At 40.8% G+C, this 14,190-nt stretch overlaps 1 protein-coding gene across 1 annotated transcript; it reads left to right on the forward strand.

The window, feature by feature from the left end:
- The first annotated feature begins 1,567 nt into the window (after window positions 1–1,567).
- LOC135710980 (phosphoenolpyruvate carboxykinase [GTP]-like) lies at window positions 1,568–5,071 on the forward strand. The gene is made up of 3 exons (XM_065233714.1): window positions 1,568–1,811; window positions 2,949–3,549; window positions 3,612–5,071. The coding sequence occupies exons 1-3, from the start codon at window positions 1,783–1,785 to the stop codon at window positions 4,929–4,931; spliced, it is 1,950 nt and encodes a 649-aa protein (XP_065089786.1). The 5' UTR covers window positions 1,568–1,782; the 3' UTR covers window positions 4,932–5,071.
- Window positions 5,072–14,190: the final 9,119 nt, after the last annotated feature.

Raw genomic sequence — 14,190 nt, forward strand, 5'->3', positions numbered from 1 at the left:
TATCGAAAATTGAGAATTTTCTTTGTGTACCATTACAATATGACGTTGTATGGCAAGCAATGGCGTAATATAACTCGACCGGATCGAAAATCGATCCCATCGTCTCAAGTCTTGCAACCGTTCATCTTTGCTGACTCACGAAGGGTCCAAACAAAAACAACTATTTAGTTTTATTATTGAAGAAGGCTGATAAAAGTCAATGACCCGAGGAAGATTCATGGTTTCGAACGAAATCATCAATCAGTGATCAAATGTTATCCAGATCGCTGCAGAAGAAGTCAAGAATCCAAAATATTTTTTTATGTCGATGAGGTTAAGAATCAACGATTTTGAATATTACGAAGGATCAACCAAAAGGAAAATAATTTAACCTCGACGGATCAATTGGAGGTGTGGCTCGATCCACTTGTTATTTTCCATTATTTATCTATTGTTGTCTGTTTGTTTTCTGCTTTTCTTCGGACATTTGACCACCTGTGAAACTAGTTGGATTTGTTTGATTCACATATTGGTACGTACATGCTCACAGAAGGTCTGGAGGGCTACCTGAGGTCAGTGGAAAATTTTCTTGTTTATTACATTGTTTAAGCATGATTACTTAGCATGAAAAGGTATGGCCGTTCCAGGGAGATATCCACCATCGTCCTGAGAATCATTGTTCGGAATGCTTCATGAAACAATATCAATTTAAAATTTACAAATCAAAATGAATGATTTAACCCGGTTGGAAAAGTACCAGCTTCCCAAACTATCACCTAATCGAATTTCCAAAGTTCAACAAGAGCAGCAGTCACTAGTTTTATTACTCTTGTTGTTTTCCAACCGGTCCCCGGTCGAACAGAATGGTCAGGGGCGGTGAAGCGGCGCAACAGGGAAGTTAGGAGAACATTGTAGAAACTAGTGGACGAGAGTGAAAGAGCATGACGGGAGGTTTCCGGAACCGAAATGAGATGGCAACAAAACAGCGGCATACATACATTCGGATCCGACCGATGAGAGGCTGATAACGAACCAAAACAAAAACACATTTTTGCTTTCAAATGAAGTTCAAAAACGAGCGCGTGTTTGTGTCCAAGAGAGTATGCGAAAAAAACATGAATCAGATGAGACTGTATTCTACTGCCCTAGAGTCAGAATCTGAGTATACCGAATACTAATAAATTAATTCACGAGAAGTTTACTTGAGTTGAGTGAGTCGCTTATCTGCGGACATGACGTCACTGATCAAAACATTCTCGCTCTTTCTCTGTTTCTCTGGTAGCATTGCGGAGGATCGTTGAGCTGCTGTAGCAGGTTAGGTAGGTACCCACATATGTGTGGTCAGCTGACTTCTGGATGTATTCGCTGATGACGTCTTCGGACTGTACCTCCAGCGGGTAGCCAATCAGCGAGCAGCACACCAACCGGCCACATGTATTGTTGCGGCGTCCGTCACATTCGCGCTCTCGCTCTCTTGAACTTGTTTTGATGCGATATTCAAGATTCAAGCCAATACTAGAGCACGCCACAGCCAGCCGAACGGCGTCCAAATATAAAAGGGTCCGCTCTCTACACAGGACCATCAGTTCCACTGAAAATATCAAAACAGTAAGATGAAAACAAGCTAGTTTTTGTCAGGTGTTGTGAGATATACTTTTTAAAGTAATTGTTATACAAGTTGAAATCCTTCCCATTGTTACGTTGTGTGATTTTGTGTTCAGGGGTATCAAAAGTTGAAGTTAAGCCGATTTTTTTGTCTGTAATTTTGCGTGATTCAGCGTAGAAGTTTAGAATATCGTGACCATGCCGCAAGTTATCGAAGTTTATGCTCCGTAAGTATTTGTATAAGGGATTAAACTTAAATAGCCGTGGGTAGATTCTTGGAAGAAAAAACTTGCAGAACGTTACAAGCTATTGTTTCAATTGACGTTGGCTTAGCCTGTTAAAAGTGTTGCAATTAGGCATAATTAGGATAGAACAGCTTAAATTCGCCATCCTATAGGCGAATTTGCGGCTTATATAAGTGATTAGCATCACCCAGCCGGAAAATGCAAGCTTCTATTACAGATTAGCATGAATTGTATGCAGAATTTGCAATGTTTCGCGACATTAACACATTATGTATTGTTGTCGCCGGAAGGTTTTTTGAATAATTTAGTAATTTTTATATAACCTTGGTTTTTGAACAAAGTTTGTTTCCCCAAATGCATTGCGTCTGGAAAATCTTCTCGTGAAGGTTTTATAAAAAAAATGCATTCTAGGAAAAAGGTTATGAAATTTAACCAACACGTAAAATCTACCCTCGCTATCATTTTCATAATCAACGACGCCTCATATAAAGTTACTCTAAAGCCATTTGAGGGGTTTATCAAATTAATCCAAAATCTATATTTTTAAATATGAGATTTAAAAAATTCCAAAATCTATTCAAAACTTTCAATATAATAAGTAATTATGCGGAACGATAGCATCATCATAGAATATTGATTTTAATACATTGAGTTTGTCAATTTTCTCTAAAGGGGCGGTACCATGTTAGAATTCATTTCTATATTTACGTCTACTCAATATTAATCTTCTTAAGAACTTTGCCTTGGATGTTCAGCAAACAAAAAGAACTCAGCCATTCATCAGTTATCGAAGTCCTCAATGACTAATCAAAGCTAATTTGCTGAAAGATCTTTTACCTCAACTCAACAATTGGTGACCAACAATCTCAAATATATTGGCAGACCAACGTCAGAGTTTCAGAGCTAAACTTTGCGATTGAAAGTAAAGTGAAAATTATTTGTTTTAGCAGATAATATGATAAATTAAAAAAATACAGTAAATATTTGCTCAGCTTCCATGGCTGGGAAGCCCCCATCTAGTTGCACTCAAATTATTAGAATTTGAACTCTCCTCTCAAAGCCGTCAGCCTCTTTGAAAACTTAAAACTGATACCGAATTTCCCTTTCAAAAACTTACAGCTTCCAAACCTCGGTCGGTTGCACGCCGAAGCTGCGGGAAGTTCCAAAACCGCAGAATGCCATTCGCGGTGTTTCGATCGTCCATGGCGACGTCGGTCAACTGTCGGCCAAGGTGCGCAACTTCCTGGAGGAATCGGTAGCCATGTGCCGGCCCGATCGGATCCACATCGTCAGCGGAAGCGACACGGAAAGCGAGGCACTGCTGCAGGTCCTCCAGGGGCAGGGTACCATCCACCCGTTGCCAAAGTACGACAATTGCTGGTTGGCCCGAACGAATCCGGCCGACGTGGCGCGCGTCGAATCGAAGACGTTCATCTGCACGGCACGCCGTGAGCAGGCCATTCCGACAACCAAGGAAGGCGTCAAGGGAACGCTCGGAAACTGGATCTCGCCGGAAGACTACGAGACGGCGATCCGATCGCGGTTTCCTGGATGCATGAAGGGACGCACCATGTACGTGGTTCCGTTCTCGATGGGTCCGATTGCTTCACCGCTGTCCAAGTTTGGCATTGAGATCACTGATTCGGCGTACGTCGTCTGCTCGATGCGCATCATGACCCGCATGGGTCAGGAAGTGCTGGACAAGCTCGCAGATAACTCGGTAAGTTGTTGAACGCTATTTTTCTACTAGACCCTCAACTTATCAGATTTTCTATTTAATAGGACTTCATCAAGTGTCTGCACTCGGTTGGCACTCCAGCTAACGGTAAGATCGCTATGCCTTCCTGGCCGTGCGATCCGGAGCGTACTATCATTCTGCACAAGCCAGCTAACAACGAAATCGTATCGTACGGTTCCGGCTACGGAGGAAACTCCCTGCTCGGCAAGAAGTGCTTTGCTCTCCGGATAGGCAGCACCATTGCCCAGCGTGAAGGATGGCTCGCCGAACATATGCTGATCCTGGGAATCACCGATCCGAATGGTGTCAAGAAATACATCACCGCCGCTTTCCCGTCAGCCTGTGGCAAGACCAACCTGGCCATGATGAACCCCACCCTGCCTGGGTACAAAATGGAATGCGTTGGTGATGACATTGCCTGGATGAAGTTTGACTCCAAAGGTCAACTGCGTGCTATCAACCCGGAAAATGGCTTCTTCGGCGTCGCACCGGGAACGTCTAACGAAACCAACCCGAATGCCATGAAAACCGTGTACAAAAACACTATCTTCACGAACGTCGCCGCCACTTCCGATGGTGGAGTCTTCTGGGAGGGAATGGAGAATGAAATAGACCCCGAAGTGGAGATCACCGACTGGTTGGGTAATCCCTGGAAGCTAGGGGAATCGAAAACTCCAGCTGCCCACCCGAATTCTCGGTTTTGCGCTCCTGCCAGTCAATGCCCAATCATAGATCCGGCCTGGGAGGATAATCAAGGAGTTCCAATCTCGGCCATTCTCTTCGGAGGACGCCGCCCAGAGGGTGTTCCACTGGTATACGAGGCCAACTCGTGGGCCCATGGAGTATTTGTTGGTTCGGCCATGCGCAGTGAAACTACTGCCGCCGCCGAACACAAGGGCAAGATGATCATGAACGATCCGTTCGCTATGCGACCATTCTTCGGGTACAATTTTGGAGACTACATGAACCATTGGCTCAGTATGGAGCAGCGTTGCACGGAAGCCGGTGGCCATATGCCCAAAATCTTCCACATCAACTGGTTCCGCAAGGGTTCGGACGGCAAATTCCTGTGGCCTGGATTCGGCGAAAACTGCCGTGTTATGGACTGGATCCTGCAGCGAGTCGATGACCACGACTGCTATCGGGAAACACCGGTCGGACGCATCCCGGCACCAGGAGCACTGAACCTCAACGGACTGAGTAGCCCAGTGAACGAGAAGGAACTGTTCTCGATACCGAAACAGTTCTGGCTGAAGGAGGTCGATGAGATTAAGCAATACTATGACAACCAGTTGCCGCGGGATTTACCGACGGAAATTGCCAAAGAATTGCAGGAGCTCAAGAGCCGTCTTGAGCAAATGTAAATTAGCATTAAGTCCATTTTAGATCCCCTGTATTACTCTTAATTAGGCTAACTTATTGCGTAGAATTTGTGATAACGTCTCTTTTGAGTGAGTTCTTTTGTGAAGAACGACTAACACAATAAACTATTTAACATGTCAAACTGCACTTGTTTTAATTAAAGAAAGTTTTTCCACTTATCAAAAAGTCCTCCAGCTCCCGCAAGTTCCAGGTCATCGCCTACGGCTAGCATTAAGAAGAATGGGACAAATTAGAGACATTTTCATACACTGAGAAGTTTATAAATAGTTAGTCCGGTCTGATGCTAAGGATATGCTTCTCTTCCTCTAAATATAGGCTCACACGGTTTTGGGTTTTATCGTTGTCATCCGGTGAGCACTTCCCTTACATCGTGTGCCACATGGAGGAGAACATTGCCCGGCGGTTGATATAGCCACACATGTAGTCACCATATCCGGCTGCTCGGAGGACCCTAACTAGCAACTGTAGCAAAGGCATACGGCCGGCAATAAAAGTTTTATCTTATTATGGGAGAACTGGTGTACGAGCATACTTGAATCCGTGCACGATGAAGCGGCCGGCTTAATTTTAGGTGAAATATATGCTAAAAGTATCCGAAATATAATTCATTTTGCCATCTGGAGCGTGTCCTTTCTCTCCGTGGTTCTCGTGTTCTCGGTGTGCGATGAGGTGAATCGAGAGCCCACGTGGAGAACTGCATTATATTTACCTGCATTCAGGGAGATGTGAGCACGGCATAGTTGTAGGGCAATTAATTTTCGACAAGTGACGGCTTACCTCGTTATTTTGAAGTTTACAGCACAAAATAGGGCAAGCATTTGGAATGATGTTTAGGTGAACAAATAATGTAGGTACGATTTGATTGTTTCTGGAATGAAGTTTAGATTGTTCCAGGAATGCATGTTTAGTCCAAGTTGTGCTTAGGTGATAACTACTTGGGTTGGTTGGGGATGGTCTTAATCTTAACCTACCATCTTCTTATTCTAGGTTTTTGATGCGTTTTCCGGCACTCAACTTAGTGTTATAGATGCACTTCCGCTTTGTATGGCAACCATGCACAATGGGTAAAACAGTGCTGTTGTCGTTAAATTTCAGCTAGGTAGTCAAAATTTGTTTCATTTGGCGTCACATATACACTAGGCACTAGGGTGAACAAAATCGTGGCTACCCATGATTTTCGTGCAGTTACCCATTAGCAAAAGTAGATTAAGTTAAATATTTTCATCTTCATAAAACTTTATAATCTTCTACTGAACAAGGTGACATGAAATTATGAACTGCATTCATTCACAGAATATGTTCTGGAAAAAGTCTTAATAAATTAATTCATAAAACTTGATAGTATTTTTTAGCTTATATCAATGTAGACCTGTGTAGGAGTAATAGTTTGGATAATTGTTAAGTATGGAAATTATTTTGCATTCAAAACTCCATCACCAGTTTTTTTTTTCCAGGTCACGAAAAGTTTCGATCGTACCATACGTTAAATCTATTACCAAAAACTTCATCCTTGAACTAAACTATCCTACTTAATGCATTATTGATGTTTCTGCACGATATGACGGAAATGGATGATTATGCCGAATTTGTTCTCAACCATATAAGAGATAATATAAATTTTAAAGTTAGTTCACAGTTTGAGGAACAGTCTGTAAAAGTGAGGCGCCGAATAGTGCTATTTGGCCAGGTATTCGGTGTTTACATAAAAAAAAAAATCCGATGTTCGGCCATTTCCTACCTGAATTTCGGTGCAACATTTATGAAAATAGCCTCTCGCTCACTGAATCAAAACACATAAAGCAACCAACGATACAAACAAAACGTTTACTACGACTTCCACTAAAAACTCACTCTGCAATTGGCGTTGACGGCGACTCTGTAGCTCTTTACTCCTATGAGAAAATCCATAAGCAAACGTCAGACTGTGCGTGAAACATGGCGTACTTTGTACTATCCTTTCACTCCACCGAAAATTCCCATAAGAAACTGTCTATATTTGCTGGAAGAGCAAATTTTTCGACGGTGCCGTCAACGCCAATACAGCTCGATCGAAATGGTAGACGGATAATAATATATTGCTTGCCTGCTTTGTTGCACTATACATGGTCCGTAGCTTGATCGGAATCGAGAAAAGACATAACAAAAAATTCACATTAACACACGTGTATCATCTTCGGCTTTATTTTGTGAAGCAGCTAGCTAACAATTTGGTCGTTTCCTTCTACTGACCCGAGCGAGTTGTGTTGCAGCCAGCGTTGCCAGTATTCCAGATTTATCGGGATTTTCCAGATTTTTAGTCGTCTTGCCAGATACACAGAACCCAAGTAACCAAAAGTTCCGCATTCAACGATTAAAATAACTTCCAAGTTCCATAAAGTTCGAATCAAGTCTCGACAGAAGTTTCAAGTTCCATAAAGTTCAAATAAAGTTCCGACAGAACTTTCAAGCCACATGAAGGAATCCGCACAATTATTTATAAGCTACAAAATTTAATGTACGTAAATATGAAATTATCAGTGGCCAGAATAAATCATTATTCTTGTATTAAATGTATTAATATACATCAACATTATATCCAAACATAAAAAAACATAAAGAGTAAATTCCTGGATACGAACCCGTGTATTCGACATGCGATCTACGATTGCTAACCACTGCGCCACAAGTGTGTTGGAATTATTTGCGGGCAAACACCAATTTAAAATTCATCAAGGTGTTGTGTTTCGTATTCAAGTCAGTCAGCTGGCACTGTAAACTCGAACAGTAGGCGGGACAACAGCTCACTTTAAGATATCTCAGATGACGTAGCGGTTCGTGCTGGGGTTCTCACTGGGTTTAATTCTTCAAACAGTACCAATTCTAGTCTAGGACTAATGCTGATAAATCAATACACATTAATACCTGCCTTTGGAAATAACTTTCATAAAAGTGCGAACTTAAATATAGAACCTTTTTTTAAATTTATTTTCTAAAAGGTCCGTTCAAGTTCCGCCAGAAGCTGCTTAGAATGCTCTTCAATTATGGTAACGGAACTTTCAAGTTCTTATAACGACTTAAAAATGAGGCTGCTTAGAATTCTATAGACCACCTTCAACCAAGCTGCTTAAGCCACAAATAGCCTTTTATTAGAACTTTTGATTACTTGGGAAAGACCACGTATATTTCCAATTCTTTTTAAATATGTTCCAGATTTTTCCAGATTGTTTTAATATGTTGCATTAAAAATATCACTGCAATTAATTTACCTTCTATTAAAAAAATAAAAAATAAAAAGCCAAACTTGGTAGTTTAATTTTTAGAGGCCATCAACGTTGGACATTATTGGAATTTTCAGGTTATTCTGAAAATAGTTCACAGTTAAGTGTGAGGTGAATTCTTTGTGAAAACAAAGGAGAATTTCAAACTAATTCTAAGTAGAATTACTTCCATCTTTGTGGGCTTCGGGGTCGTGCGGCGTCACCCATCATTTAGGCGTATTGTGAGTGCCACGAAGTAAGGGATCGATTCCCACTCCAGCCGGTGCAAATTTTGGCAACCTGAAAATGTCCCTACTGGTCTAATGGATGCGGTGTGTTGTCCGTTAAATATTCAGTCTTTGCAACCTCTGGTTGAAGACGGTGTCAATTTTCTTGTCAACTCTGATGACAATTTGTCTCCATTTTGTCAATAAAGGAAATACAATCCGAAAGAGAAATCATAGAAAATTCTAATGATGAAACTTAAGGAGTATGCTGATACGAATTGAGAGAATAATTTCAATGGAGTTCTGTACAATGTTTTACGGAGATTAATTTAGAAAAAATTCTAGCGCAATTTCTGCGAGACTTTCAAAACCATTTTGGCAAAGTACTTGAGTACTTAGGTAATATTGAAAAGGATTTTAAAAGAATTCTGATCTGACCTACAACGTGTGACGGTCATTCTGAAGAGTGTACCTAGGAAATTGTTAAGAATATTTTAAGAGTTTCATAGAGAAAAATGGACACAAAATTGAGCCAATTCTGGAAAATTATTACCAGTTTGAGGGAGTTGTGGAATTGGAGAGTAATTTATAAGATGTTACAAGAGGTAATGATAAGAACTCGTATAATTTTGCTGGGAAAGTTTAGATATTTTCAAATATGGTGGAAATTCTAGGATGATTAGAAATATGGTGGAATTCTAGGATGATTCACATTGAACAAAAAAAAATTAAGATATCCTGTGAAGAGTTCCAAGTAAATTCAGACTAACACAAAAACTTCATGCCAGGGACGCAGGAAAAATATAAATTCCGGAATTTAAAATCATTGCATGATCCTGAGACTTCAAAAATGAAGCTATCAGACTTTCATTTTAGTAATATAATAACATTATTCTTTGGCAAAATGGTCATGCGAATAGTTTAGTTACCCGTAGTGTAGGTAAACTGTGTGTGCGTTCCACGATGTTAGGCTTTGATTCCCACCTCAAGCCGGGTAATTTTCAAAATAAAATTGCCTACTGGTCTGCTGGGTGTTGTGTGTTGTATGATGTCAAGAATTAAACTGTAAATCCGATCAACCTCAGAGTAATATTAGAATTATTTAAAATTAATAAAATCTTCAAATTCTGGTACTGCATCAAATAGTAAGAACTACATCGACAATTAGTTCAAAAAATCCATCCCATAAAATTTCCTTGATCCTTTGCTTCTCATTATTTAAAAAAAAAAGTTACAGTTTTATAAATAATTCTATCCATATTTTCTGCTGTTTTTTACCCACATATAACTCAATTTTTCAAATGCTGCGTAATGGATATTTGAACTTTTTGGGCACACCGTGTCAATACTTTTCAACTTTTGGATAATTTTAGCAATGCTAACAAGTTATTTGCTTATTTAACTTATTTAGACATGCCATTTATAACCATTCTTGTACTTTAAATAAAAAAAAATTAACGTTATTTTCGTTAAATTTACAACGCAGTCTGTGTTGAGAGTAAATCGTTTTTTCGATGTAAATACGTGGATCCGATCCGAAAAATCGTAAATCGGGATGAAAAAGATCGATCTTCCAAAGATCGATCCAAGTTCGCCCAATCCTAGACTGTTCAGCAGTACAGTCGACGCACGGCGAATGAGAACGACTCAAACTTGAGTTTAGTTCACTCATAATCGCCAAAAGTGCAGGAACTCAGCGATGAGTAAAATTTGTCTCATGGTTTCCTGTGGAAAACCTAAAAAATATGCCGGAAAATGAGGAAATTGACGAAAATTTTATTCAGTCTCGGAGAAGTACCAATAGACTGAGTGAATCCAATCTTTACTTTTCTCATATTCGGGATTTTTTTCCTGGAAAATCCTGGGAAAACATGAGGCAAATTTACTCATCGCTGAGTTCCTGCACTTTTGGCGATTATGAGTGAACTAAACTCAAATTTGAGTCGTTCTCATTCGCCGTGCGTTTTTCTCTCACTCTGTTCGTTCGTCCGATTACATTGTTCCGTGTATTCTTGCGTTGAATAGAGACGCTCTCGCTGACCCAGCCATGGGTAAAAAGTCGCGCGGTGGCACGAATGCCGGCAATCCCGGGAAACGGTCTAGGCCTGAAGACAACAGTGACAGTACGACAGCTGCGAAGAAGCTGCTTGACAACAACCGGTTCTCCGTTTTGAAGGACGGTGCAGAGCCGGTGAAGGAAACAACAGGACCACCGAAGGGCTACGTGAAGGGCTTCCCTCCCGGAATGCGGGAAAAAATAAACTTCTTCATCACGGAGGGCGTCTTGTGCACCATCCAGCTGTGCACGGAAGGATACACACTGATGGTTCCGGCGTTGAAATATTACAAGGCGGTACAGACCATACTGGACGTAGCACAGGTGGAGAGCTGGTGGTCCTGCGCGGACTATACGACATGGACACAGGCGTGCTCTTGGAAGAGCTGGTGGCTAATGGACTGAAGCCGGTCGAAATTCACAAGATGGCCCGCTAAGTACCGCGACCAGCTGTACCTGGTTCAACTTGCACATCGTTCTAGCACATCGAGATCCGGAAGAAAGTATCGAAGAGAAACCAGCCCGGCCGCAAGAAGGTGCAGGAAATGAATGACCATCTTTGTAAACAACATTGTTTGCAAGTTGGTCGGTTGCGTAAAAATGAAATACAAATCTACGTGAATGAATGTTTACATTACAAACTCGGATGATTCATGATTTTGGGAATGTTTGCTGCGTTACGCAAAAGTTGCTCATGATTATTATTATTCATGGTGTATTTTCTTAACATGAAAATACGCTGTGTTCATAAAATCATGAGTCATTTTACAGCACTACGGTCTTCCAATCTTCCTAGTGAAGATAATAAACAACTATCTATCGAACAGGACGTTCCAAGTCTCTCTGAATAGCATCACATCCGATGCTTTCAACATCGGTGCTGGGGTTCCACAAGGAAGCATCCTTGGCCCCATTCTATTCAACCTGTTCACCTCCGATATGCCGGCTCTCCCTGATGGTGGATCGTTGTCTCTGTTCGCAGATGACACATCCATCGTCTACAAGGGTAGGGTCATCGGAGCTCTGACTGCCAAACTTCAGAGAGGCCTGGACGTCCTGTCTGAATATGTCTACAGTTGGAAGATCCGTATCAACGCGGCAAAGACCCAGGTCATTATTTTTCCACACTCTAAATCTCCCAGACTTGTTCCGTCGGTGAATAATAGATCTGCCTCAACGACACAGCGGTGGAATGATCGGCTTAAAGCAAACCCCACACGGTAAGAAATATTGTCAATACTTACAAGTATTGACAATAATATTGATGATGTGAATACAGAAATATTGTCAATACCGATGTATTGACGTCAATATAAAATGTATTGACAATACGATTATTGTCAATAAAAGCAATCGTGTACGGTCCACATAACACTAGACAGCAAGCTGATTTTCAGGGAGCACGTTGACAAAAACAACACCAAGTGTAACATCTTGATAAGATCACTGTTTTCCACTCATCAACAGTAGGTTTACTCTATCCTTGAAAAATAAGCTTGTTGTTTACAAACAAATCATCCTTCCCGTAATAGAAGAGCAACAGCACTGCAGCACTGTATGAAAGTCATTTGAAGCTACTCGAAGAACATGGTTACCAGTGACATTGCCAAAAGATCCCTCACAAACGGTGCTGCTGTTTTGACAGAATTTTTTTTGCGTGTTTCTATCAACGTATCTGTGTTGCAGGAGCCACGAAAAAAGGAAGAAGATTTTATTATTTTTGCTTTCCATTTCTGACAAAGCGTTATCGTTCGGCTCGTTTATCGCTTGTCATTTTGTCATTTGCTCCTGATATTTACAGTTGATAGTGAAAATGACTCCAACATTGGCCTATAGGCCTATCGATAAAACCCAACGGTATTGGATCGAAGTGTGCCTTCGCCGCGATTAGACGTGCTTGTTTTCTATTGTCGGAATTCTTCGCAATCCTCTTCTGTCAGCGTTTTTGCTGGTAGCTCTAAGCCATCCGGCATAACTTTCGTTTAAATTATTTCCAGGTGTATACTTCAGTTCAGTTTTTTTTTATATATTCAGTAACCGTGTTTTGACCGAGGTTTTCACAGTGGTAGTGATTAGAAATAATCCCATTGGTCAAGCCATGCTGTGGTTTTCTGGTGCAGGTACCATCCTTTTCGAATGGTTTTCGATAGATTTGACGTGGATATTGACCACATTCACTCTATAAACCAGCAGGATGCTGTTGCGAAGCATGTTTTCTAGTCTAGTCTAGTATAGTCTACACATACACAGCCAGTTCTTGAAAGAATCCTGGAAAATGTTAGAAATACATCTATCATTTTTCTTGTCATTATTAATGCCTGCTGCACATCAAGGATGTGAAACAAACAATAAAGCGGCCAGGCCTACTGTGTAGCGTTTAGTTAATTTTTGTGGAAGTGAATGTTTACCATGTCTACTTAATAAGTATAGACAGTGGTTAACATTTAATCCACAGGTAATCAAAGAGCGGGGACATACCGTACCAACCGCTCCGTATGCAGGATTTGAAAATAGGCTATATAAATCGTTGGGAGTGACAGAGCTAAGAAAGTTAATGTACACTCCTTGGTTGTCCGATCTCCTGGGATGGAACACAGGTATTTACCCCTTGTGTTCGAGCGTACAGTCCTCCCTCCGTACAAGCGTGGACGGCACCGCCCACCCACTGCCATCCCTCAATCGATCCAGCCGACCTCAGTCGAAGGACAACAGAGAGCGGTGTGCGGACGTAACCTATACGAAGGGAATGCTGTATTCGCCTAGGTTATAGCGCCCTTGCTCGCTACCATTTTCTTCTAGCGGTTGGGACCTGAGCACTAACTCTTGTCCTAGCCCTATATGGCATATGGTTATAGCGCCATTACTCGCTTTCCGAAAAGAGAAGAAGGGAAGGGAAGGAGAGGAAAAGGACTTGGGAAAAGGAAATGCGGAATTCCTTTCCTCATTAGTATTTGTATCGTCAACTTTTATGAAAACTATATAAATCATTTTTCCTTGGTCAGAGGTATTATTACGACATTTGAATAAGATTGTCTTATCATTTGTTATTCAAAATTTAATGTTATAATGATCAACATAGCTTTGGATTATCCAATATAAATCGGTAACACTGTCCTGCAACCGATGATTTTTCTAATCCGAAAACTAAAAGTTACGAAAAAGCACTTAGGCCTTCATTAAGTTCCACTTTCACGCGACGTTCAATGTTTCGCGGTTTGCTCTTTACGCATTGTTCAGGCTATCATTACAAGCTATGACCGACGAGACGATTGCTTAAGTCCTGGTTAAACAAGTAAACAAGTTATTAAAATGAAATCACGTTCCCGAAAGCAGTCAACAATGTATCTTAAACCGGATCAAGCGTGCGCCCTATTTTTCTAAACATTCCGACGCGTTCCGCCCAATATCTATCAATTAAGTTTTTCTACAATAGTAGCCTGGGATAAATCCTAATTCGACCGACACGTGTTTGTTGAAAAATTATATTCTGCCTAATATCAGTAGTCAGTAGTCATTAGGAAACCTGTTACTATATTACCACATTTGTATCCTTCTTTCATGAATTTGTTTTACGAACATGATCTAACACAACCTTTTTCTATGACAAAACTATATTCTGATAAAATTGGATCATTGCCTAGACCAACTATTGAAACTAAAGAACAAAACAATTGGCCACGTATCTGGAATGATATTAACTTAAAGAACCTGAACTCAAATG

Source organism: Ochlerotatus camptorhynchus, unplaced genomic scaffold, assembly GCF_037179485.1.
Source record: "Ochlerotatus camptorhynchus isolate MF236.1 unplaced genomic scaffold, CSIRO-AGI_Acam_v1.1 ptg000412l, whole genome shotgun sequence".
Taxonomy (NCBI): Eukaryota; Metazoa; Arthropoda; class Insecta; order Diptera; family Culicidae; genus Ochlerotatus; species Ochlerotatus camptorhynchus.